At 36.0% G+C, this 24,479-nt stretch overlaps 3 protein-coding genes across 5 annotated transcripts; 1 reads left to right on the top strand and 2 right to left on the bottom strand.

Annotated features, from left to right (window-relative positions):
- Nucleotides 1-66: 66 nt before the first annotated feature.
- On the bottom strand, nt 67-6,348 carry LOC132186353 (putative glucan 1,3-beta-glucosidase A). The gene is made up of 10 exons (XM_059600284.2): nt 5,794-6,348; nt 5,552-5,667; nt 5,330-5,449; nt 4,283-4,465; nt 3,549-3,707; nt 2,732-2,901; nt 2,483-2,638; nt 1,189-1,541; nt 402-581; nt 67-244 (listed from the first exon to the last, which is right to left on the bottom strand). Exons 1-10 carry the CDS (start codon nt 5,867-5,869, stop codon nt 159-161), a joined length of 1,599 nt encoding a protein of 532 aa, XP_059456267.2. The 5' UTR covers nt 5,870-6,348; the 3' UTR covers nt 67-158.
- Nucleotides 6,349-13,992: 7,644 nt separating this feature from the next.
- LOC132187388 (transcription factor bHLH94) lies at nt 13,993-15,638 on the top strand. The gene is made up of 3 exons (XM_059601682.2): nt 13,993-14,643; nt 14,895-15,251; nt 15,372-15,638. Exons 1-3 carry the CDS (start codon nt 14,221-14,223, stop codon nt 15,468-15,470), a joined length of 879 nt encoding a protein of 292 aa, XP_059457665.2. The 5' UTR covers nt 13,993-14,220; the 3' UTR covers nt 15,471-15,638.
- A 1,771-nt stretch (nt 15,639-17,409) lies between these two features.
- LOC132187389 (uncharacterized) lies at nt 17,410-23,718 on the bottom strand. 3 transcript variants are annotated; one of them, XM_059601686.2, is made up of 3 exons: nt 23,487-23,718; nt 22,912-23,399; nt 17,410-18,106 (listed from the first exon to the last, which is right to left on the bottom strand). In XM_059601686.2, the coding sequence occupies exons 2-3, from the start codon at nt 23,195-23,197 to the stop codon at nt 17,736-17,738; spliced, it is 657 nt and encodes a 218-aa protein (XP_059457669.1). In that variant the 5' UTR covers nt 23,198-23,399; nt 23,487-23,718; the 3' UTR covers nt 17,410-17,735. The 3 variants fall into 3 exon arrangements, with proteins under 3 accessions (XP_059457669.1, XP_059457667.1, XP_059457670.1); XM_059601684.2 differs by having other exon boundaries at nt 22,912-23,396; XM_059601687.2 differs by having other exon boundaries at nt 22,912-23,364.
- Between the last annotated feature and the right edge of the window lie 761 nt (nt 23,719-24,479).

The following is a 24,479-nucleotide window of genomic DNA, read 5'->3' as shown; positions in this document are numbered from 1 at the left end:
ATGTAGCCTCCAAGTATTTACAGTATTATTGCCCTTTTTTTCCATTTTGCATAACAATAAGTAAGAATGTGATGGTTGAGAAGCCAAAAGCAAAGAAAAGCCGCATTGTAGATCTTCCTCTTCAATTATTGTTAATGATGCAACTCAAGTGTGACTTTTCACCATAAATAATGCAGAGAGAACCAGCTACATATCAACCCGACTGACATTAAACTGTTGAAAATCTGCTTGTTGGGTGAATCGCCTGCACGGATATATCTATATTTACCTCATACACTACCTCAAAATTGTCTTATTTGTAACAGCGAAAGTCATAACTAAAGAACTTAGATTCAGTACCCAAGATGTGTGTGCATCTGTATGTGTTCAAAACAGAAACCAGATGAGCCTAGAGTATTTACCAAGTTGGAGATAATTGTTCCTTGTGTTCCATTCAAAATCCCAGTGTTTTCTGTCATTCTTAAGTGTCCAATAAGCCCATCCAAAAGATGCTGCATCATAAACCTCTAATTGGGCCTTCCCAAACTCTTGATAATCTCTCTGAGACCCACTTATCGCATTCCACTCATTCACCCATTCCCCTGAAAGCAATCCACTTTCAAAATAATAATTCTTACCACTTAGAAGAACCCTACTCAGGTGCCTAAATGTGGAATTTGTATCAAAAGAAAACTAGGGTTTCTAATTCAGAATGTTAAGAAAGACAAAACAGCAATAGCTCACTTCTACATGCAGAAAAAAGTTTCACTCTGATTTTAATTGGAAGAAACTTCATTTAACCCCCTTGAAAATCATAACCGAGGCCGTGAAATTTTCAAAATACCCTTGATTTTTTTTTTTTTTTAAAAAAAAAAAATAGAAAAATAGAATTTCATGAAGTTTACAAAGGTATAATGGTCATTTTACCCTTTGACCGTTTGATTTAACCCCAAACCTTAATGGGAGGGATTAAATTGCAAAAAATCGAAAGTTTGATATGCTAAATTGAGAGTTTTTATAACTTTAGAGGAGATTGCAAAAGTAATGAAAGTTCAGAGGATTAAATGAAGTTTTTCCTTTTAATTGATTCTAACTGCTACATATTAAGAATGAAAATTTTCATTGAAATTGATGTCTGGATTATAAATTTGAATCTAAAACCTCGAAGTAAATTTTTCAATAAAAGATGGAATTCATATTCTAACTTACCAATAAAAACAAGTGGACCATTTGTATTGTTGAGGGCCTGTAATTGAGCTTCCCTGCTCTTGTATATGAATTGTATGTTATCCACAGTGCTCATATTAACAAAGAATGTGTCAAAGAGGTTGTAGAAATGCAAATCCACCACTATGTTGTGAGAGCCTATGTTAGCCTGATAAAGCTCCCAGGGATCTGCATTGCCAATTCTTTGGCAAATTATTACATATGCTGTTGACGAGTATTTTCGAACAATTTGGTATCCTTGTTTGTAATATGAAACTAAAGTATCCAATGGAACTGTGGCAGCAGATGGTTCATTTAAGAGCTCAATTCCCAGCAATGCAGGATGTCTTGCATACCTGAAAATGCAAAGAAGTCAAGTCACCCTGCATAGAGTTCAAATGGGCCTGAACTAATGCTTCAGGTGTCAAAAAACTAAAAGGTGAAAAAGATAAAGATTCTTCTACTGGCATTTGTAAGTGTCATTTAACAAAGAATATGACAGAATATAAACCTGTGTGTGTGTATTTGAAAGAGAGAGGTAAGGGGACAGAAAGAAAAGATAACATATCAAGGAACCAAGTGCAAAATGGTATGGGAAGCCTTCAATGATTTCTTTGATGAGAGTGTAGTAGATATACTTGCCAGGGGGAAGATTAGGAAGGATGTATGTGACAACAGGAAAGTTTACTCCAGGAGCAGTACGAACCTGGGTGAATCTTCTAGTTTTTAATGAAAAGATACTTGAACGTCACAATCCACGAGAGAGAGAGAGAGAGAGAGAGAGAGAGAGAGAGAGAGATGCTTAATTTTCTATCAGTTCAATTACATGACTTTTGGTGAGTTCTGTTGATTCTTTTCTTTGTTGTTTCAAGAAGCTAATTGATATAAATCTGTTTTCCGATTTCACCATATAACCCTGGTTCCACCTTTTAAACATTATTTTGGTGATGAATACTTTTAAACCCACCAACATTCCCACCCACAGGGCCCCCCCACTTTTCTCCTTTTCTTGGATGGGACACAAACACGCACAGTTGCTACGGATCTGAAGTCCATTAACTATCCAATCCCCATAAAATCATATTTTGTTTCCTAGCTACAATAGCATTTCACTCCTGATATAACTTGGCCAGTACCCTTAAACATGAGATAATAATGCAAATCATATACGTTTTTTATGCTAGCCACCAACCATCAAAACTTTGACTTTTTTGATAGATATTCAAAGTAACAAGCAAGCGGATAACTCTTAATAAGGACTGTATCTTGACAATCCAAGAAATTGTCCATAATATACCTGGAAGCTAGAAAATCAATAACATCCAGTGTTTGTGAGATGTAATCCTGAGAAGTAGGCCACCCTGTCAAACCATCTTGACTAGCACTATGTTCCATCCCATTTTGAGAGCCAGGAGCAGCATGAAGGTCGATTAGGCACTTTATGTTATAGGCTCTGCACCAACGTTTTTGGGTACAACATCAGAGGGAAATTTTAAGTTTCATAGTATCACCAATTGGAACAGAACAAGGTGAAAGCAAGACCTACTGTGCCCATGAGAATGCATTATCCAGAGCTTCTAGAGTTCCCCCAATAAATGGAACGGGAGGATCAGGATCAAAAGCAATCCACCAGCCAACTGGGATCCTAACAGTATTTATTCCATGTCTATACAGAAATTTGAAATCTTCAATAGTGATAAAACTGTTTCTGTGTCTCTGCAGTTTGAGATGGCTGATAAATTACATAGGCAAGAAGACAACACTGGAGGAATCTATAACTCTTATCAAGCAAATATTATGGAGTTCTATAATGACTCAATTGATTGTTCTCAAGGGGCTTTCACATGGGTCATGGATATATATACTATCTTTTCAATCTATCAAGGAGGACAATATGGCAAAGATACTAAAGCATGCCAAAAATACATCACATAGTCAAGCACATATGTCAGTTAAGTGCAGACAAAGATGTGGAGATAAACACATGGCTAACATACTAGGAATCGATTGCATTAATTGCTGAAAATGTACTCAAAAGCAGTCTTCCTTAATGCTCATACTTTAGCAATGGCAAATGCAGCAACTGGCAAATGCTGTTGCTGCATTGGTGAATGATATTTTGAATATTTGAGATGTTATGGTTGATCTTTTCCCTTTGTTATCACTAATATTCATTGAATTAGTCATATAAAAAAATTCAAGTGCTAGATTCTACTCATAATATGTTTAGAGTCATCTTTGAAAATACCTAATTTTGAGAATGCCCAGATAAATTAATACAGAGGGTGCCTTTCCACCTATTACACTGGTTTAAAAAAATTTCAAGAAAAGAAACAAAGAAGTTTCAGAAAATATGGACTTACCTTAAGAACCTCTTTGGCCTCTTTGTGTCCATATCCATTTGCAAGCTGGTAATCCCCATGCAAATTATTTGCTACTATCGTCATCTCAAATGTGGCTGCATTATCATCCCATCCTGGAATCCCTGGATAGTCTCCTGTGAGCTGATTTCCTATTGTAGCCTAAAAATGGAGTACATCCATTATGTTTTTATCATTAAAAAGTATAACATCCTATGAAGAGGCAATTGAATAATGACATAATTTCAAATGCCTATCTTGGTGATCCTTAACCAAGTTTGTTTTGCCACAGTTGGTGCACATGACATGGTTGAGAAAGGACTTGATGGCTGTAGGCCAAGTAACACCTATTATTCAAATGATTTTTCTCACTCTTTTATGAGCAGAACTTGACAAAATCCTGTGAATCTTCAAGAAGTACCAAACCATGCCAAACATATTGATAGAGTTGATTCATGAATTTTAGAACTATCATGAAAAATAACTGCATCATTCTTCATTCAACAGAAACATTTGCATAATCATGTCATTATCCAAATAATTGTTGGACCCCAAGATGTAAGATTTTGGCAACTGACTCACACAGAGGGAAAAATATGGTACGGTTGGAAATGTGCAACATTTACACTGCATCCTCCCAAGAATGCCTGTACAGCACTATTTCTTATAAATGCAATGCAAACAATGCGGGTATTTTTATTCTTTTACTAAATACATGAAACGGTGAAAAATGATACCTGCAGATAGGCCCCACTCTTGAGTTTGAAGTGAACTCTAATGTTATTCCTTTCAATGAAAAATGCTTCTGATGTGGAAGGTGATTCTGCAGTAGCAGAGACAGAGCACCCTTCTCCATCACATGTTAGAAATTGGCCTTGGGAGGTTCGAAACTGAAATTTTGATTCCGAGACTCTCCATAACTGCAATAAAAGAAAGGAATGGGATAACGTTTTTCCATACACGGAACACTTTTTATTTCGAAATCCAAGAACATAAGGTTAAGATAATCTGTTTAGAACATCACACGAGGCTATCTTGTTCTTTCAGTTATACATAAAAGACAAAACATTACTTCTTAGACTGCAAACAAAGATAAAATAAAAAATAACAATAACAATAACAATAAGAATCAGATTAATAATATTGAAGTTGGGCAAGAAACCATAGTCGCTTGAATACAACTAGCAAGACTCTCAATAAAATAAGTACCTCAAAATTCGATAAATCCACAATCTCTTGACAGGCACATTGTTGTGATACTCCGGGGAACAGCAATCCATGGAGTTTTAACCTCCCATTCCTCAAAATAAAGAAAATAAAAGGAGAAATAAAGGGAGGAAAAAACTCCAGGGAGATCCATTTCTAACTATAGATTACTAAATAATGAAAATTCATGCAACAATACTTTTTTTTTTTTTTTTTTTTTTTTTTCCGGTTAGCTCCAACAACTCAAACTACTAATCACTTCAAACTATTAATGTTACTTAGACAACCCGTAGGACGATATGTTCTAGTAACATTTGATCCACGTAGCAAATTCCAGATGGTTGGGACAAGGATTTGTTAGCTGCCTTGATCTGACATACGACTCCATTACCAAAATGCCGCATCCAAATTTTTGGATTTTTAACCACCAAAGCAAGAAAAGTTATAGTTTACATACCGAATAAACCAATATAAACAGTTCCTTCACTTAGCAATACCAAAAATCAATTTTTACACCAATATATCACAACAGCCAATAGAACATTACAGGCACAGAACAATGTGGTCAGGCATCTCACCTTAAAAGTTTCCCATGAAGATGCGATATCCCTGCTAACTGTAACATTCATACCTCCCCCGTTCTCAGCACACACATACTTCTGCAGTGTCACTGACTTAAATTGTACCTCTGTTCCATCCTACATTACCATTCCCAATAATGGGTCAGCCAACCCACTCATGAAGAAGCCAGATTATATCCAAGAATCATAGAAAGAACAAGATTTGGAGAAGAAGCTCACAAGCATGTCTCCATTGGGAATGCCATCAAACAGTGAAGGCTTAATCCAACCTTCCACAACCAGCCACCCTCCCAAGTTCACTCCTCTCACTTTAGAATCCCCATGTAACCCATCCACTTCGGACCAGAATGCAACGTAAGAAAACCATTCTCAATTTGTTCATACTTTCATCTACTAACAAATAGCATTTAATTTTCAAGAAACAACCAAAAATCCAAGAAATTGGAGGTTATAGAGCTTACCCGAGTATGCTCCAGAGAAGGTGAGCCAACAACACAGTAGAAATGCACATCCCCATTTGCTAAAAACAAGTTCCATGAAGAATGCAAGCAACCAAAAGCTTCAAGAAAGCCAAATTATAGCATCCATCTAGGAGCAAAAGGACCCCCAATAAAGAACGAATTTTATCCAAAGCCCACTTGGGAGAACTTCAGTAATTCTTTCCTTATCGTTCAATTAATACCAGATTGAACCTTGTAAACAAGCAAGCTCAAGGTTTTCCTTTCTCAACGCAATTAAATTAAATTAAATTAATATTTTGTTGAAACCTTGTCCATGGTGAAGACAAAACGATAGCCATTGAAATAAGAGCAGAAGAAAAGAACAATGTTCCAGAGTGCAAAAGAACCAAAAGGGTGGCAAAAGTGTGCACATCATGTTGTGGAAAATGGAAAAGCTAAAAAAAAAAGGGTGACTTGGATTGGGTATTTGTTCTGTTTTGAGGGGTTGGAATTTCGTTATCGTTGGTTGATTGGAGAAAGGTAAGAAGGGTAAAAGGTATGCTTTAGGCAGGGTATAAACTGGAAAAGGAGTAATCAAAGAGGCGGTTGTATACTTTATCTCCAGACTAACAATTCTTCATGTTAATTTGTTTGTTTGTTTACTTCATGTGTGAAATGAGAGACTGAGAAATATATAAATATTTGGTTTTTTTTTTTTTTTTTTTTAACATGTCCGCCCAAGAGGGGGAGGGAGATTCGAACTAGTGACCTCCACTTCATTAAGTGTGGTCCCAATCGATTGAGCTACTTCTTAGGGACTATATGTTTGGTATTGCTCAGTGAAGTTACCCCTTATAAAAAAGAGCAGCTTCAACTTGGGCTTTGACAAGATGGGCTGCATGGAGTGGATCTCACTCGCTATTGGGCCTTCAACTTGTGTGCAAGCAATTTGAAACGACCCAACATCCCAAGTCTAAACTGATACTCTTAGTACATGAAATTTACTTGACTACATAACAAAGGTACAAAGGGATAGCCTTCATCTTGCTATAAAACTGTCTCAAAATATATATATATATATAGGGCTTTAAGTGAATTTGTCAGTTCGAAATCAGTATGTATAAGCTCGATTCGAACTCAGTTAATATATAATCATTTATTAACATAAAATTAAGCTGGATTATTAATGCTTGTAAACATAACCCCCCCTTTTTAAAAAAAAAAAAAAATGACGAAGGCCTAAATAGGTACACAATGAAAGCAAAATTTATAAATAATTATCCATCTCTCTAAAAGCTTGTACTTTAGTTTAGATACAAGGTATCCACCAGCAATTAGGGATGAGACAAACGTACACATGACAAGGATGACAATCAACGTAAAATATCAAAGATATTTTGGAGTGTTTCTCAATCCAATTTTGGAAGTTAAAGGCCACACCACTGACGTACGGGTCCCAAGTCCGCAATCAAGTCTTCTTGGCCCTCATTTTTTTGTCTATTATTTTCATGCAAATGTTTTTTTTTTCTTCAAAAGATTCCCAATTTACTTTTTTCCTACCCCTTAAGTCACGATTGTCTCTTACAGATATTTTTTTAGTAATTTTGATGATGAGTAAAGTAAGTTTGGGCCGTTCATCCATCTGTTTTTTTATATGTGTCGTTCAAATTATTAGGACTCCGAATCCTACCGTTGAGCTTTCCCATGGGCCATAATAGCCTGATCCATCAAAGAAAAAACCCCAAGGAAAAGAGTCCCATCACGGGAAACAAATCTTTCTGTTCTGATACCTCTTTCATGAATGAAATCTTAATCATTGCCCGCTTCCCTCCAAATCATTTCAACAAATACAGAATCAAAGGACAATAAACAAATTAATAATTGTATGCTCATAAGGATTGTATCGAATCTATTTTCAATTTAACATTTCTTTTTTTTTAAAAAAATAAAATAGAAAAATATACCTGTCTAGCTAGCTACTTACTTGTCTCAACCAGCAAGTAGGTATGTTCCCCACGCAATTACGTACGCTGTTGTTTGAGAGTGCGTTAATTGAACAATTTGTAACTTTAAAATGAGATGTGTTTTTAAAAACACATGAATGATTTTGTTAAATGATAACTGCATTTTTAAAACTCGAGTTATTATTAACTACATTTTTACATTTTTTTTTTAATTTTATTAAATCGCACATTTTAAAATTGTTAAACCAAACAAAACCTACATGGTGACGGCTCTACGCTTACCCCTTCATCACCCGTGATCTATTGCATGCCTGTGAATTGCAAAGCACATGCATAATAACCTGGTTAGTTATTTATTATGACCAATGTTGTATATCACACCAATATTTCACAAGTAATCTAAAGGTCAATTAACACCGACACATTTTTTTTACGGGAACAAAAGCCCAATAATTTGACTTTCAAAGTTGGGAAAAATAAATATAACATAGATGCTTTGTACAGTACTGTAGTGGTCCATTTTGCAAATTGCATATAAACAGTTCCGGCCACGAATACAGTAGAAGCAGCGATTTTATTATTATCTGTTTTTCATTTTTGTGATGTACGTAAAACCATCTAATTAGTTGGATTGAACCGACTAGATCTGCAGACATGTCAGATTGGAGGTGAAACAAAAGTACTGTAAGGGTCCGAAGATTTCCCTAGATGCTTGTCCATGGGAGCAAAACAAACCACTGGTCCCAAAATGGGAAGGATAAAGAAAAGGCAGAGCAAAGTCATATCCGATTTAGGAAAACTAAAAATTTGGTCATAGCTTTTCACTATTTAGAAATTATTCCTAGATTTCAACAATAATAATAATAATAATAATTATTGGGTTTTCACCTTTAAAAAATCACTTATTAATTTGGAAACTTTTTCGTCCAAGTTATGTCAACAAGCTGCTTAATAAAGTGAACATGTACGTGATATCTATATATAATTTATATACAATTTTGATTATATTCCACCACAAAACAAGGAAGAGAAAAAAGCAAGTGGGAGGAGGGGTGGAGGCCGCAACTCCACCTCTCCATAACATGGATGGGTGGAAAGCAAGCAGGAGCCAGGAGGAGGTGGAGCTGCACCTCGATCCACCATCTCCATGAGATCGATGGTCTCCACCCACCACCTTTGCATCGGGGTGGAAACCCCAATCACCTTGTCTTTTTTTTTTTTTTTGGTTGGTTGAGTCCCATCATCAACTTCGTAAAATGGGAAGCAGAGAAACAAACACATATTTTTTTGTGTATTTATATATATTTCATTAGTTTTTGGGTACATTGTAACATATAAATTTTATGTTTGCATGCCTGGATGATGGATGATGGATCGATAGCTTATAGTCCATCGATGCTAAAGTTTCCTGTATAAAGGGTAAGGTACAGTTCTGCGGAGGAAAATCTAAATAGGGGCTTACACTACTATAGAGTTTTTGGAAGGTAATGGACGTCTGAGTCCATCATCAACTTCGTAAAATGGGAAGCAGAGAAATAAACATATTTTTTTGTGTGTATAAATATATATAGGCAGCATCTTATTTATAACGTTAATGCATGGGAAAACATTTTTCCTCTACCAAGCAAATTAAATCAAGGGGAAACTTTACTTTACACCACTAAATTACCACGCAATTTGACATACTCTTAAGTTTTAAAATCTCTCAATTTAAACCATTGAACTTTCAATTGCAATCAATTTGAATCTTTTCGTTAATTTTTGCCGTTAAAACTCCTAAAAAGATAAAATTACCTTTCATTTTTTTTATTAAAAAAAAAAATTGAAAAAAAAAGGTCACAAGGTGACCCAACCGTGGGTTACGTTGTGATTTTTTTTATAATATTTTTTAAAAAAATACCTTTTTTTTTAAAAAAAAAATTAAGGATAAATTTGAAATTTTATAAAAGTTTTGGGTATAAACGTTATTGTATCACTTTTAACATTTAAAATTTGACGGAGAGTTTAAATTGATTACAATTAAAAATTCAAGGGTCTAAATTAAAAGATTTCAAAGTTCAAGAAGTATATTAAATCGCAAAATAATTTAAGAATTTAAAGTAAAATTTCTCTTTAAGCCAAATAAATAGCGTGCGGGGGGCGCGGGGGGGTCTGCCTGCTTCTAATTAACAAGTGGCACATCGCTTATTATATATATATATTATATATATTATATATATAATATAGAAGGGAGATTTGTCCCATGACGTATTCACAGTGGCATAATTGTCGGAATTTGATGAACACAGCATCCCCTTCATCTTGACATCCATGTCTTTTGTTTTGAGATCAGAGACACCGACAAACAAGATTCTCTCTCTCTCTCTCTCTCTCTCTCTCTCAAAACTATTGTGCAATTGCAAACATCTAAACATGGACCAGAGAGGTTTGTTGATACGTTACATAAACTACGTACATGGATTTTTTTTTTTTTTTTTTTTTTAATTGGAAGGGGAAAAAAAGTCACTATTATATGAATGAAAAGGAGAATGGTTAATCATATGAGAATGCTTTCAAACACTAGACGGGAAGCAGTCCCATTACATAAACTGCAGCATACATGATTGAGAGTAGGTCAGTCAGTTAGCTCAATTATTTATTTATTAATTTATTTATTTTTTTTTTAAATTAATTTAAATCACCAATTATTTTAAAAGCTTAAGCAAATAGAGATAAATTGATTTAATCATTTAATTCGTAAATGATAGATGAGATGCATTCACCTGATCTAGCAAATTTAAAACATAATATTTCAAGATGTGGAATATTAAAATTCTTGCAAATATCACCAAAATAGAAAAATAAGAAAAAGGAAATACAATGAATCGATTGAGGTACCCAGAATCTAAGGTTGGCCTATAACATAATAAGCCAACTTGCTAAAACCACCTTAGCAATTATTTATTAGACAAAGTGTTCGAGCCAGTACCATTCATGTTATTCTCCCTCAACAATTGTCAGCACCCTACGTGGCAGCTGCCACATCTTCCAATTAGAAGTATAAATGAAATCAATATTTTAATTAGCGAGTTAGTACTCATTGCACATACATAACCCTACTTAAAAAGTAAGTGACGAAACAGAACTTGTTTACTCTATATGCATGCATGAAGCTAGGTGTGATAATTCCACAACAATGGAAAATGTATGTAAATCCTTAATTAACGACAAAATCCACATGAAATATATATATATATAGCATGACAATGATATGTATAATTCTATATCATGACATCATGTGCATTTGTTGCATTGAAAATGGTTGGTGCATGAGGCGTACATGGCAGAACATTTCTATGGGCGCTGGGACTCATGGTTTTGTAAAGCTAGGGTTCACGCTACCTAACAGTAATCATCAGTATAAATGTTGCGATGATCAGCCGTGATTCATAAGCACCTTCTCGATCAAGGTGGAAAATAGTCGGGGAAGAGACAAAGTCCGACATAGACGTTAGGGGCCGTCAGTGTTCCAGAGTCCACGTTAACGGACGTCTAAACTAGTAGCAATTAGTACAACTTTTTGGTTCCAAACCGTGAAAAAAAATGATCAAGACGAAGACTGACATAGACGTTAGGGGTCTGTGTTTAAGACCAATGTTTAGATCGCCAAAAATTAATGTTTCAATTCGCCTAATAATGACAATACTCCCTCTTCATCAACATTCACGTTAATTAACCATCAAGTAACACGTGAAAAGGCCTTACATGCATTGATAATCTGACAAGTACTTAATTGTCTTGAAGAGGGTTATATTATATTATATATATATATATATATGGAAGTAGTAGTGGCATATATCGATATATCTCATTTCTGCATCCTAGCTCCCTTAATTTGTAATTAGCCTCGATCCCAAATGAACACAAGTTCTGTGTTACTTAGTCGCATAGCTAGTCAATATTTGTTCACCAATTCATAGATTAGCGCGTGATTGATTGTTTGTTCAAAAAAAAAAATGGAACCACTTAATTAGCTTCAAGTGCAATGCAGAAAACAATTCTTTAAACTTCTTCAAACACGGCCAATTAGAAATATTTGATAGTCCAGCTAATCGATCAAAATACTAATTAAAGGAATCTAAATGTATATATATATATAGCTGAAATATTGGAAAATTAAGTTCCCGTGACACCCAAATGTAGATCCAGTATATTCCATTACCATATATACAAAGATTTAAGATGAGAATTAATTATAGATTCACTACTCAAAGCCAATTGATCAAGAAGGTGTGATTAAAAAAAATATCGAGATAAAACATGTTCAAGTGCATCGTATGCTGGCGTAGGATCTGATATGCTACAGTAACTTTAATTAGAATCTTATTTAGGAGATAAAATAATCACTTAAAATATAGGGAAAGATGGTATATATGAGCTGCTTCCCCAAGAAAAGTCTTGTGTGGGGGCAAAAATATGAAAGTCTTGAAAAATCAACTTGTGCGTAAAAGTTGAAGATGAGTAGGCCCCAAGTACTGCTCGCTCCCCTTTTTTCCATTTTAATCACTGACAAAACTACCTTTCAAGTTTCAATCGACTCAACGAAGCCAAGAGTTTCTCATTTGTCATGATAGGAGCAATGTTCTTATATATATATATGCATCAAACCATTCTCTTGAATATAAACATTAATTATTTGCAAATCAATCCAAAACCAACACAAACTTTTAGATGGTCCTCACTAGCTCAGAGCTAGCCTCAGATGATCTATCTTAACCCTTTTTATCCAAAGGCAGTAATACATGCAAACGCAAGCAGACACACACACACTGACACAGATAGAGAGAGAGAGAGAGAGAGAGTGAGTGAGTGAGGGAATGTTTTTATCGAAACGGGAGTTGGGTGTGGAAGGTTAAAGTATTATAATATAAAAAGTGAGAAAAAAGAGGAGATGTTTTTGGGGGTTGAACACAAATCAGAGAAGACTGAAGAGTACACATATTCATTCAGTCACCCATCGGAGAGAGAGGGCGTTGCTTTCCATGATTGCAGAATCTGCCCCCCTTTGTTTGTGCGGTCACTCACATGCTCGCATACAAACATACACATTTGCTCTCTCTCTCTCTCTGCGCCACGTGCTCGCATACAAACATACACATTGCTCTTTGTGTCTCCCCGGTACTACTTTGTTATTATGACCAAATCAACTAGCGATGCTCCTCGTAAACGTGCGTTATTTAGAATAATTACTAGAATTCACGAGGTGCCACAACCAAGCGGGTAGGTTAAAGTTACACTCAACGACACTTTAATTAATTCGTCAACATCATAAGTTGTGTTTTGTACTAAAGACTCTTATTAATTTGCATAATTCTTCTATATTTCTCATCTTATTGTCATTAATTTTGAATTGAAGTTAACAAATATTATAGTTAAATATAAGAGAAACTTCACTCTCTATGTATTATGAGTTTTATAATATTAAGTTTATTAACTTCGAATGATCAAGAGTTGTAATGTGATCAAGAGTTGTAATGTGGGTATCTTGCTTTTTAGATTTTTTTTTTTTTTTTTTTTTTTTTTTTTTTTTTTTTTTTAATTTCACCCATCTTTTAAAAATCTTAACCAAAGATGTCAAAATAACTAAAATACTCTTACTTTTAAAAAAATTAAAAAAAAAATTCCCTCGTGACCTACCGCCACCTTGTGGGCCTGGTTTGGGTTTTTTTCTTTCATGTTGTTTTACCTTTTTCTCAAAAAAAAAAAAAAAAAGAGGGTAAATTTGTGTTGTTATAAATTTTTCAGGAATATAAAAGATATTTCAGATGTTTGTCGTTTGGATTAACACAAAACCCTAACTGTAGAGATGAAATTAAAATAAGATACTTCCATTAAAACTTTTGATTCAAGTTAACATTGCAAAACCTAAGACACAAAAGATGATAAGTGAACTTTTGTCTAAAATCTAATATTGTAAAATACAAATGACAGCTATGCAACAAATCACGTGTAGAAAGTCTACAAATGCCACTATATATATATATATATTGTTTTTACATAACTATTTTCTAATGAAGTCTATATATATAGCTCTTTCTAGTGAAGATTAATAGTTGGTTAATTTACAGGCTAATAATTGGGCGTAATCCACAATCATTGTTTTCTTATGAATAATTTATAATAAAAAAGAGAGTCCCCGTTTCTCCCTCTCACACACACAAACAAAAACACACAATCCCCTCCGCAATTAATTTGTCTATAAAATACGTGGCTGGAGCAACTGGGGTCATGGTGCATAAATTATTAGATTGAATGAGGCCTTTAAAATTGAAGAGCTAGAGGTTAAACTTCAGAGTGAAGAGAAGCAAAAGTTGTTCCTGGTTTTCCCAGTTATTTGTTGGGAACTTGGGAGTTTGGTTTAATGGTAGCCAGCTCTTCCTGTTTATGAGTTTTGAGAAAACCCCGGCCCGGCCTCTTGATCATCGATCACTTTGTATTTCAGATAATGGCTCTCGAAGCTTTGGTGTTCCAACAGGGCTCCTACAGTTATGGCTGCAGCGATATCTATGTATTAGGAGGAGGTGGGAGCTATTGCCTTGGTCTTGAAGAAGACAGCAAAGTCTGCTTTGAAACACCTCACAACTATAATTTAGAATCTTCTCCTTCTTCATTAATGGTGCAAGCTAGTGTGAAGGAGCGGGGCTCCAACACTAATATTGGGTTGTTGGGTCAAGGACTTTCTTCGGTGGAAGCTCCAGCAGCGACTATGGGAAGGCTAAAAAGACGGCGCACCAGAAGCACCAAGAACAAGGAAGAAAAGGAGAACCAGAGAATGACTCACATTGCTGTGGAACGCAATAGAAGGAAGCAAATGAACGACTATCTCGCCGTGCTTAGGTCTATGATGCCTCCTTCTTATGTGCAAAAGGTACTCGATTCGTTAAATAGTTGATTAATGGGCGCTAGCATTTTGAAACTACTTTTAATTTGGTATATATTTTATATTCAAATATCATATATATAAAATATATACCAAATTAACATATATATATATATATATATATATAAAAAGCATTAATTTTGAAATTACTAATCCTAGGAGAATGTTTATTTGTTTTCTATACTATAATTGATCTCTCGATCTGTCTGTCTCACTAACGTACACACACATTTGAGTAGGGGGACCAAGCATCCATCATAGGGGGAGCCCTTAATTTTGTGAAGGAGCTTGAGCAACTCCTCCAATGCCTGGAAGCCCAGAAGAGAAGCAAGCAACCACCTGCAGACGGCAGTTTGTCCTCCTCTGTCCTCTCCGGTTTCTTTTCCTTCCCTCAGTACTCTGCCGAGAAGAATTCAGGCATTGCAGACATTGAAGTGACAATGGTGGAACGCCATGCCAATATCAAAGTACTATCAAGAAAACATCCAAAACAGCTCTTGGAAATGGTGGCCAGGTTGCACTCCTTGCACCTTTTCGTCCTTCACCTCAATGTCACAACAGTTGATAATATGGTCCTTTACTCTTTCTGTGTCAAGGTTAGTTGAAGTAACTAGTACTAGTAATACTAAACTGTCACATACTTATTATATTTGTTCAAGATTTAAAACCCATGATTAAATATGGAATTGTTGTAATAGTTAATTGCTTTGATACAGGTTGAAGATGATTCTCAGCTAACCTCGGTGAATGAGATTGCAGCTGCTGTGAAGGAGATGGTTGGCAGGATCCAACTGGAAGCTCAATTAATTACTTGATTAATGCCTATATAGTTATATGTACTTAATTGGCCAAGTGCTTATTTCTGCTTCATGCGTATCAGATCAGCAATTTAATGAAACCATATTGTGCAAGCAACGTTCAATTGCCATACTCTGTAATTTGTAAATATAATTAATGTAGCGTACGTATTGGACCCTTATTAATTATGCTGTTAATGACTCACTTTTAACATTTGTGTGTGTGTGTGTTGGGTATCCAAGGAGGCAAGGACCCACTCGCCCTAGACAACTAGCCCATCAATCTTCATCATGGGTCATGAGTTCTAGATAGAGAAATTAAAAGGACTATTAAACAGATAAGCCAAAAATAATAATAATAAAATAAAAAATTACAGCAAATTTGTTCAAATTTCAATTATTGTTTTTAAATTAAATGTTAAAAAACTTAATAAATATTGTAATTACTGAGTTATTAAAAATAAAGATTGATGTGTAAAAATTTTGAGTAAAGAAGACGTTGATCTCTCACTACCCGGCTTCCCTTTTTTTTTTTTTTTTTAATTTTTTTTCACCATGCATGCATGGTTTGATTGCCATTACTGAATGAGCCACTAAAAAATAACAAATATAATTTAATTTTGGTATATATATATATATATATATATGAGAATGAAAACTGAAAACTGTAGCTTGGGTGATACTTTTTGGGATTGGAATTGTGAAATAAACTACAAACTTTTCGGGAGGACCCCTCAAGCTAGGCGCGGGGTCGGTAATCTCTCCATGATTGCCTTTTAGAACTACGTACGTAGATGACATACAGAACTCAAGCCTCAAGCCTCAAGCCTCAAGGTGGTCACGTTTGAACTTTCCCGATTGCGTGTTGCATTTGGCCTTCTGCAGAAACTTCCAAGAAACTACAATAAAAAATCCAAATTTATTCTCTAATTTGATCAACTTTCTGTAAGTATATTTCTTTATCTTCCTAGCTTTAACATGGATTTCCCAAATTCCAATAAACAGAACATGATACAACTTTTAGAAAAATATTTCAAATTAGAAGCCACTAATCAACTTATTAAGTAATTAAAGATTTCATTTGTTTTAATAAAAATCTGGCCGGCAGCATGCAGGATGAAGTACAAGGAGGAGGAGGGATTAAGGGATTAGCTATGATAAGAAAAAGTGAAACATTATTAGCTTCTACCATAGTTTGCAGAAGGAAGGAAGCTTTATACATAAATTATATAGGACAATGCCATCGTCTTTATAAAAGTTCAAGACCCACCTGAAAAATAGCCAATATCAAGGAGATTCGGTTTTCACAACAAGTCCGAAGCAAGTACAACGAAGAGCTATAAAGTTCAAAAGAAAATCTATAAAGGCAGGCATAAAGAGCTACCTATATTGGGTGAAGTACAAGGCACGGCTGCCATGAACAGCCCCGGAAGATTTAAAGCTTTCTAAGTTTCAGTTGAGGCACATATATATGTATATGTGGCATAGATACCTGCACCAAAGCACTTGGAAATTGGAATGGATATCAATATTAATAGATGCAGATGGGTGCATGTCGAAATAATAACACACACACGCATGTTATTTTGTCCGGACATTAACCAGCCCTTGACGATGGTCAATGACTTTCTCCCAGATGCAGATATTCCAGTGCAACTTAAAAGACTTTCAGTTAAAAATATGTTAAGACTAAAGAATGGGTGATCCTTGATTAATCACAATAAATGATGACAGCTCGAACGATTTAAGGCATCAACGAGCTAATTAAACAGAACAGAGGAGCCCTACTTGATACGAACAGAAGAGGAACTTCATGACCCCCAACATGCAACGACTTTCCTGCTTGGGCAATGTTCGTAGCACATCTCTACAATGAACAAAGTGTTCAAGAGAGGAGGGTGATGAATACCACATTCCAAATTTCCAAGGCCAAAGGGATACACAAGTTGTCTGTATATATAGCAGATGGCCCCGAGATCAGATTTTCATTAATAATCTAAATTGAGTTACAATATATCTATTCCAGAAAACAGAAATGGAAGAATAGTTGGTATCAACTACAACAACATCGAGGTGGACTAACCAAAATTTTAAACAAAGTTACAAAAATTTCATTGGTATTGGCCGGCGGCCCCAAGAGAAAAGTCTATCCCATCCACTTTTCCGCTGGAAGGCCCAAACAAAGACGGTTTCTTTCCTTGCAGTATGGAGACGTATCATCAACATCACCAATGACCAAAATTAACTCCCAAAACTTGATTCCCCGGAGTCTTTCTTTCAACATTAACCCCTATATCCCGAAGCTTGAACCTGAAGATTTTGGTTGTCTTCTAATAGACGGTCATATTCAAGAAGTAGATCTGCAGCTTGTTTTTGAAGGGCAGCAACGTGGCTTTCAGCAGTTTCAACCCTCTTATCTTTCTCTTCAGATTCTTTCTTCAGCTTTTTCAAATTCTCCGATAGAGTCCCAATTTCTTCTTGCAGCAGCTTTAACTCCTTGGAAGCCTTCTCCTCTTTTTCTTTCAGCTGCGTCTTTTCTTTCTGAAGCCTTTCAACTTCCTCTTTTGAAGCTCCCACACTACTTCTCAACCCAATAAGCTTTTGTAGATAATGGTGCAAACGGTCGATAATGAATCCAAGAAATAGGGTAAATCCTGCAAAATCAAGTTCAGGCTTTCAGAATACAAAGGCAGAAACTTATTTGTAAATAAAATTAACGCAGACTATATAATTAGCTGCTGGTTCAGATATCTCCATTGCCTGGCCAACAATCAAAATGCACCACATCAATATAAGATAAGCATTGCTTGTTAGTTGATGAAGGAAAACCTCAACCTAAATGTTTGCAATATTTTGGTAAACTAAGAGCAGAGTGCTCCGAAACATGATGTGCCACTCTCTAATAGCTAAGTGGACACTACCAGAGAAGCTCAAATTGGAGAACAGCACTCAAAATTATGAGCAGTGCCTTCTATCCAAAATTTACTACTCTTAAGAAATTACATTAAAAGATGTAATGAAGCTGCATTATTCGTTCACTTTAGTCTAGGGATAAAGTATTCTGCATCATTCAACCAAGATAAGCAAAAGGTATTTAAACCTCATGTAACTTGAGGAGGCCAATCATCAAGTGAAAAAGTAAGCAGTAGATAAAGTCACTTCACTGAAACTGGTAGTTTCATAAAACCAACCAATAGTTAGCATGAACAGAAGCCACCAACATTCAATATGTCGCCTATATAAGCATATCCTCGTATAGGTGGACACCTGATTTAAGTCCTCACGTGAGTAGCGAGACTAGCACCTCCTTATCTAGCTTACATAATATCAGAATATCAATCAAAAAGTCCCAACGAGCTCCTACTTTTTCACTATACATATATTTGAGATCATTAAATATTTAAATTAGAAATTTCAGCCCTTTGAATCATCTTTCTAATGCCACCAATGTTGCATTCGTCTGATATCGGAATCAAAAGATATGACAGTTTCACTCCAACTGGTCTGCTTGGTTTCATGATTATCAATTTGCTGGATTGCATGAAGCCATTTTGAAACTGGTCTGCATCAGTGTCCTAGTGTGAGGTGTCCTAAATCTAGAACAACATTGTATTTGCTCCTATAAATGCTAGTCTAAGAATGAAAAGTGTCTGAATTTTGGTAAAATACACTAATTTTAACAATGAATTACAGACTTTATGGGTTGAATTTGGTTAAAGAATTCAACTAGAAAATAACTTGGACAAAGGAAGGCAATATACCTAATTTCAAACAAATCATGTTACAGAGCTCCAGTCCCTTCACAAAATGAAATTATTGCTACTATCATTTTTAATCACAATAAAAGACTTTGATATCTGATGTGACAACAATTATTGCCATACTTCATCATTTCTTCGTTTCTTTTCTATTCTCAATCCTACCAAAAGTAAAGATTATTTGAACATTAACTTTGTCGAGAAATTTTCAGCACAGTGAACCGCATAACCAAACTGAAAACTAAATGCTTATGCTTTTACCATACCACATCAATTGAAAGAACCAGGTGAAACAGACCATTCTTTTCAGCCAATCTCAAGCCGCATAATACTCTCACAACCAAACAATCTATCAATATATTTGTATAGTCATCAAACCACGTATTTTCCAAAAAAAGCATTCAAAACCTTTGTGATACATTCATGAGGGGCAAAACCACGATGTGATAAAGGGATAACACATGAACAATTTACACGATTTAGGTAAGGCTATTCAAAACTACACAGACAAACTATATTTCTTCTGCAAGAACACTCAGCAGCAAAAGCATTGGACAAGTCACTGTTACAATTCTAGATGTGTAATTGGGACATAACTTCCCCAAACCTTTACAAGTTTCTTTTTTTCGTTGGGGTGGAGGACTTCTTTCTTTTTCTCTCTTAAGAAAATAAGTCTTGATGCTATTGAGTGAACAAGAACCTGTAATTTAGCATGGCATACACTACTAAAATAAATAGTTCTAGGTTATATCATGTTTGCTTAGTATTTTAGATGCAATTTAGATATAAATAAAACTACACACAGGACAAATGTCCTCAATCAGAAGGTTAAGGATTATGCTTATCTCAGCTTTCTGCAAAACACCACCTCCTCCAGTTTAAAGGGGCACGGGTATCTTGGGTCAATGGTACCTATATGTTTTGCCAAGTCTATTCCATCTGGGGCCACATTAATGTTAAAATTTCATGTCATTCCTCATTATCTCAGCCCACATCAGATTTGTCACAGAGCTGTGCTCTCATCATATTTCAACCATTTTATCAAAATAGTTTAAACATTTTATATACTTTTCCTAGATCACTAATTCAGTAACAATTGGGAGGCATAATCTGAAAATAAAATGAAATTCAAATGCCTCATTTTAAAAAGGGACCTGGGTGAGGGGTACTTTTCTTCATGCTATCATTACTTTTCTATCCATTAGTAAACCTCAGTCAACCGCTTCTCTCACTATTTTCAAGAGAGAGAAGCTCTTCGATCTCTCTTAGTATAGATTCCCCCTTTCTCCTAGTGAATCCTCCACTCCCCTGTGAATGGTTCAAGGGAGGAGGCGGGACCCTCCTCTCTCTCACCTCCCTCCACATCCCACATCCCACCTCCTCCCTCCCCTTCCCCCCTTTCTCCCTTTTCCTTCTTCTTTCCCTTTTTACCCATTTTTAGAAGTTAGATCTACCTTGCACCCTCTGTCTCCACCCACTGCCACCATCGTCCCTCACACCCTCCACCAACCACATGTGCATCCTACATGTCCCGTCACAAGTGGATCTCATGCGCCACTCGAATGGTAGATTTTTTTGCCTCCTCCCTCCCCTTGTCTTTCTCCTTTATTTTTCTTTTCCTTTCCCTTTTTGGAAGTTAGATCTACCACCTTCCACCCACCACCACCATCAGTCCCTTCTTTGTACCCCACACCCTCCACTCACCGCACATGCATCTTACGTGACTTCCGGTTTGTAACAGATCTAGGGGGTTATTTGGGTCGTGTGATCAGTTTAGTAGGATTAGTGGGCTTGCTTTGTAATTGCTCAATTTTAATGGGCAATTTACTTTGTAATTCTTTTAGCGTGTTTGGCTTTGTTGTAACTCAGTTACATGCATAAATACATTGAGGAAAATTAATGAAATCAGGCAGAATGTATTATCTTGGAATTCTAATCTCTATTTTCTTGGAGGTAGAATGCCTCGAAACAAGCCAATTTCCTCGCCTAATTCATTCATCTAATTATCAAATTCTCTAATTCACATCTCATTTCATCCCAATTACATCAACAAGATTACAATTTGATCTACATCTCACCATTTCAATATAATTCATCAATCAAATTACATAAGAAACCCACCTTGTGCATTTCCAATTGGTCTCCCATTATTTCTTCCATTCGGATCAAGAATGAAAAAGACTCTCCTATGTAACATTTTCCCCTTATCCAAAAGAAAATCAGAAACTCTAAAAAACAAATTCAACTATTACTATTACACCGCCGTGTGTGGCTCTCATCAGCCGCCCACTTGGATGGTCCAATTTTCGCTTCCTCTCTCCCTCCCCTTCTATTTCTTTGCTTTCCCTTTTTTTCCATTTTGCGAAGCCAAATCTACACACTCCACCCATGCACCCCCCATTGCCACCATCGACCCCTTCTCTATCCCTCACGCCCTCCTCCCACGGAGTGTTCATCCCACGCGTTTTCCCACCAGAGAGGTAGAATGTTTTGCTCTCATATACATCCCCTCTCTCCTCCACCTTCTTCTCTACCTCTCCATAGCATGAATCCTCCTTTTTGCCTATGGAGATTGCAAGATCAGATGCACCACGCAACAACTAGTGGGCACCACTCTCATCAAACATCAAAGTGAAGATCCTCTTCAACACCTTTAGTCCAGTTGACCTCAAAATGATCTTCTCCGCTTTGACATGTAAGCTCCTTTACTGCCGCTACAAGTAACTCTCTAACCAACTCATCCTTTGGGTTGCTTCAAAAATACCAATGGCCCCTTTCTCGGTCCACGTTAGATACATTTGGCTCTCGAGCCCAACGAGGCTCATTTACCCCTCAGGCTAAGCTACGTCTATCAGTAAATGAGGACTAATGTCATCAGGTGGCCCTCTCTCCCCCGGGGGGTCACAGACCGTCAGCCCCCTTCCCGTCAGGTGTATTACGAAAAACTTGTACCCCTGCCACATCACTATTGTGACAAACAGTAGGACTATCCTGACAACTGCATGTGAAGGTGAATATTTTCCAGCCACTACCCGAGCCACAACAACCGCGTCTGCCACATGCTCAGGCAGGACAGTTCGTATTTACAAGATATCAAATGTTCATCTTGGACAATCAGTATTAGCAAGATGTCAGACACCCAGGTAAGACAATCCATATAGACAAGGTGTCAAACGCCCAAACAAGACAGTCCCTACTAAGAGGATGTTCCCCAACCAAATGGTATCACGTAGCCCAGGTTACTATAACTCCTCCCCTATAAATAGGAGTCCACCGTCGTAGGTTAATTTCTAAGCCCTTCCTTACTTTCTTGCTTTCCATTCCTTTCAAGAATCTCCTACTGACTTAGGCATCAGAGTACTCCTTACAGGTACCTCCTCCGTTAAGTCATCTCTGCCTGTTTCATGTCTCCTTGGCTGGACTACCGACGTGCCTGACACTTTTTAGTGTTTGTTAAGAGTCTCACCCCCTCCTTATGTACTCATTTTAGTTTAGATGAATTTTTATTAAAAAAAAGATTGAAACCTCAGTCTCCTCCATCTAAAAACCCTATTACTGAGCAACATTAAAAAAATTTATTAAATAAAGAAACTAGATTAAATTCTACATAGTGCAATCGAGAAACAAGAAATTAAAGAAGAAGAAAAAAAAACCAAAAATAAAAAAAAAAAACTCAAAAAAGAAAAAGAGAAGAAACATACCCATGAGTGAAGCCTCAAGCAAATGGGTCCTCCATAAAACTTGATCCATGGGTGACATGGTGCCAAGCTTTGCACCCTTGTTCTGGATCTTAACAATGCTCATAAGGCTTGATAGGAGAATCACCGACATGGTACCAGCTATGGTTTTCATTGTAGCAGGACCTTTACCCATTTTCAGCTGATCCAAACTTTTTAACACGAGCTCTCTGAGTGGCCCAATCTTGATCAATAGAAGGAATGCCACAACGCCCTCAGCAAACAAAACCAAGAACAACAATTGAATCATTTCTCTGCTTCAACGAAGTAATGCACAGCTTGTTGCAATTTTGGAAAAGCCTTGAGTTTTCCTTAATGCCAATTAATCTTCAAATGAGGCGTCAAATCCATAGATTCATAGATTCATCCCATAAATAGAAGGGAAGAAGCTTCCTTGCAGAGACCTGTTTGTTATTTCTATTGCAAAAAGAAGAACACCCGAATCACATCTGCTGTCAACCAAAAAGAAAAAGAAAAATTAACCACTAATGCAAAGCCTTGGCGTTTTTAGAGTTTCAATAGAATGAAAGGAGACCCACCTCACAAAACCTAGCTTTATCCTCAAACAATGAGGATTTGAGGACACAGATCTGGGCGTTTAGCCATACTAAGAAAAAGAAAACTCTTTTTCTAATGGCTTTTTTTTTTTTTTCAGAAAATTAATGGGGTAATTTGGTTTTGGGGATTAGTGGGGGGTGTAATTACATATGCAATTGTGTTTGCTTTTTCTAGGCCAAAAAGTAATAGGGGCGAAAAGAAAAAAGTAAAAAAAAAAAAAAAAAAATTAAGAAAAATGAAAAAAGCAATTAGTTTAAGAGGCACAGAAGGGGAAGCCTGGAACTGGAAGGCATAAGGCATTAGGGGCGGAGAGCCCGGATGTTATCATGTGTGTGGCGGTGCATCATAAGAGGGTGTTTGTAGGGACTTTGCAGTTTGCTGGTGGGGGAGATCATTGTTGTTGTGTACTTGTGTCGACAAACCGAGATACAATACTGTGCTTTTAACATGGGAGTGGAGGTGGCTTTGACGTCGACAAAAAATCTTAACCAAGCTCGTCTCAAATTCAATAACCAACTGGAGAGTTTCGAGGGCCGTTTGGTAAACTCCTCAAAATTTCCTATGACTCCTCAATTCCTGAATTTTATTTTATTTTTTCTAAATACCAGTTAATCAAACAAATTTTTAAATGTGGCCTAATTATTATTATTATTACCAAAAATGTGGCCTGGCATTTACCAAAATCAATTCTTAATTTTTATCCTTTTTTTTTTTTTTTTTCAAAACTTAAAACACTTCTTAAAATTTTTCAAAACTCCTCTTTCTTTTCTTTGAAAATGTCTTATTTTTTAAAGAATAACAAAATTATATTCTTAATATTTTTATTTTCATGCTTATAAATTTTTTTTTTTAACAAATTCTAATATTTTTGTAACAAATATCTTCACGAATAAAAGTTGCCTACCTTATTTTTTTTATTATTCTATCAAGTGAGTGGTGAACTTAGAAGAGATTATTGCAAGATCCAAAGGCCA

This window comes from Corylus avellana, chromosome 6 (assembly GCF_965113065.1).
Source record: "Corylus avellana chromosome 6, dhCorAvel1.hap1.2, whole genome shotgun sequence".
In the NCBI taxonomy this organism is placed as follows: domain Eukaryota; kingdom Viridiplantae; phylum Streptophyta; class Magnoliopsida; order Fagales; family Betulaceae; genus Corylus; species Corylus avellana.
Note: the sequence above shows the minus strand (reverse complement) of the source record. Positions and strands in the feature narration are given on the sequence as shown.

Excerpts from the sequence above, each read along its gene's own strand:
- LOC132187389 (XM_059601686.2), bottom strand. The coding sequence starts at position 23,197 with ATGATTCAATTGTTGTTCTTGGTTTTGTTTGCTGAGGGCGTTGTGGCA. Across the intron at positions 18,107-22,911 it reads GCTTGAGGCTTCACTCATGG|GATTTACCCTATTTCTTGGA; the intron begins GTATGTTTCTTC and ends TTGATTTTGCAG.
- LOC132187388 (XM_059601682.2), top strand. The coding sequence starts at position 14,221 with ATGGCTCTCGAAGCTTTGGTGTTCCAACAGGGCTCCTACAGTTATGGC. Across the intron at positions 14,644-14,894 it reads CTCCTTCTTATGTGCAAAAG|GGGGACCAAGCATCCATCAT; the intron begins GTACTCGATTCG and ends ACATTTGAGTAG. Across the intron at positions 15,252-15,371 it reads TTTACTCTTTCTGTGTCAAG|GTTGAAGATGATTCTCAGCT; the intron begins GTTAGTTGAAGT and ends GCTTTGATACAG.
- LOC132186353 (XM_059600284.2), bottom strand. The coding sequence starts at position 5,869 with ATGGAACTTGTTTTTAGCAAATGGGGATGTGCATTTCTACTGTGTTGT. Across the intron at positions 3,708-4,282 it reads AGAGTGGGGCCTATCTGCAG|GCTACAATAGGAAATCAGCT; the intron begins GTATCATTTTTC and ends CTCCATTTTTAG. Across the intron at positions 2,902-3,548 it reads AGGCCAAAGAGGTTCTTAAG|AGACACAGAAACAGTTTTAT; the intron begins GTAAGTCCATAT and ends CTCAAACTGCAG.